The 2,010-nt window shown below is 39.2% G+C and overlaps 1 protein-coding gene across 1 annotated transcript in view; it reads left to right on the top strand.

The window, feature by feature from the left end:
* Positions 1 to 2,010, top strand: part of LOC110024687 (protein ANTAGONIST OF LIKE HETEROCHROMATIN PROTEIN 1) — an 18,858-nt gene that overhangs the window by 11,421 nt on the left and 5,427 nt on the right. Inside the window, exon 2 of the mRNA XM_020724801.1 lies at positions 978 to 2,004. Within this exon, the coding sequence (XP_020580460.1) occupies positions 978 to 2,004 (1,027 nt within the window). The remainder of the gene's footprint in view (positions 1 to 977; positions 2,005 to 2,010) is intronic.

Raw genomic sequence — 2,010 nt, forward strand, 5'->3', positions numbered from 1 at the left:
CTAAGTCAGCAACTTTTCTCTTTTTGAATTAAGTGCTTATTTTGTTCATTTGTCCAACCAACAAGATATTATTGACGGATATAAGCTAGCTTTCCATCCTTTCTTCTAAATCTTCAATTTTCTTTTCGAATTAAATTCCATTTTGTTCATTTGTTTCATTCGCAATTCAATTGTAGATTTTATATAGTGAAAGAACTTCAATCTTCACATTTAGTGCATCACATCATTGATCTCATGAAAGAATATTCCAACATTATAGCTTCAATGGTAGGTGGCGCTCTTTTCATTATGTTCTTTCTTCTGGAGCTTTTGATGAAAAGTTCAATTCTTTTGTGTATTTATAAATTCCTTATTTTAAAGCTCAACTTTATGATATTCGACCATAGATCCATATTCCGGCTTATCATAAATCTTTGTTTTCATCATTTAGGTTAATGTTATTTATTTAAGTACACAACATAAGGGTTATCTCCTTAATTTTTTCACATTTATTCATTTGAAGTTGCTTACAAGAACTTGCATGCCAATGACAAGTATCTTGCAAACAAGTCTTACATTCTATGGATAAGGAATGCTTCTTAACTCCCTCTATATTTCTTAAATACGCACTTTTTCATGCGAGATTAGCGGGAGATTCATGCATTATGCTATCAATCTACTCTTGTGATCACGGAGTAGGAGCTTTAGTTTTTTCTCTAGATGGTTTTCTAAGATGAAAATATGACCCTTAGTAGGACGTAATGGAGAAAAGGGTTCATGTAGCTCACCCCACCTAGTAGGATAAGGCTTGTTGTTGTTGTTCTTGTATGGTTTTCTAAGATCCTATATGAGCAATTTTTTTTACCTAAATTCCATCATGTTTTGTGATTTTTCTGCCTTTAGACTCTTGAGAAGATGACAATTTATAAGACTGATAATCAAGTATTAGATTTTTATGGAGTTATTCAAGTATACTTTCGATATAATATATATGCCAGGGCCAGGCGTTCCTTTAGATGAAGATGAAGCATTCAAACATTTCTTCAGGGTATCGAAGACGACTTTCGAGTATATCTGTTCCATTGTTAGGCAGGACTTAGTTTCAAGACCTCCATCAGGACTCATAAACATCGAAGGTAGGCTTCTTAGCGTCGAGAAACAAGTCGCCATTGCCATGAGACGGTTAGCATCTGGAGAAGCCCAAGTATCCGTTGGAGGAGCTTTTGGTGTGGGGCAGTCCACTGTATCTCAAGTCACATGGAGATTTATAGAATCCATGGAAGAACGAGCTCGGCATCATCTCAGTTGGCCAGAAACCGAAAGAATGGAGCAAATAAAATCCAAGTTCGAGACCATATTTGGTCTTCCCAACTGCTGTGGAGCCATCGACGCCACCCACATCATTATGACTCTTCCTGCAGTCGAATCATCTCATGACTGGTGCGATCAAGAGAGCAACTACAGCATGTTCTTGCAAGTTATAGTCGACCACGAGATGCGATTTCTCGACGTCGTCACTGGTTGGCCGGGAAGCATGACCATGTCTCGATTGTTAAAGTGCTCGGGGTTTTACAAACTCTGTGAGAGTGGAAGCCGCTTGAACGGAACTGTCAAGCTCTCGGCAGAAGGAGCAGAGATCAGAGAATACATCGTCGGCGATTCAGCCTACCCTCTTCTCCCATGGCTGATGATTCCGTTCGTCGGAAAAGGGGTTTCGGCTTCCATGTCCGTGTTCAATGAGAAGCATAAGGCTGTGAATTTGCTTGCAACAAGCGCTCTGTCACAGCTTAAGGGTGTTTGGAGAATTCTCAGTAAGGTGATGTGGAGACCAGATAAGCATAAATTGCCTAGCATAATTCTTGTCTGTTGTTTACTGCACAACATTATAATTGATTGCGGAGATTCGCTGCTTCCTGGTCTTATGTTATCAGATCATCATGATACTGGTTATAAAGCGCAGAATTGTCAGCAAATGGATTCTAATGGACAGGCAATGAGAGTGAGTCTCAGCAGGGACTTGCATTTGTCCAT

The sequence above is a fragment of the Phalaenopsis equestris genome, unplaced genomic scaffold (assembly GCF_001263595.1).
Source record: "Phalaenopsis equestris unplaced genomic scaffold, ASM126359v1 Scaffold000267, whole genome shotgun sequence".
Classification (NCBI taxonomy): Eukaryota; Viridiplantae; Streptophyta; class Magnoliopsida; order Asparagales; family Orchidaceae; genus Phalaenopsis; species Phalaenopsis equestris.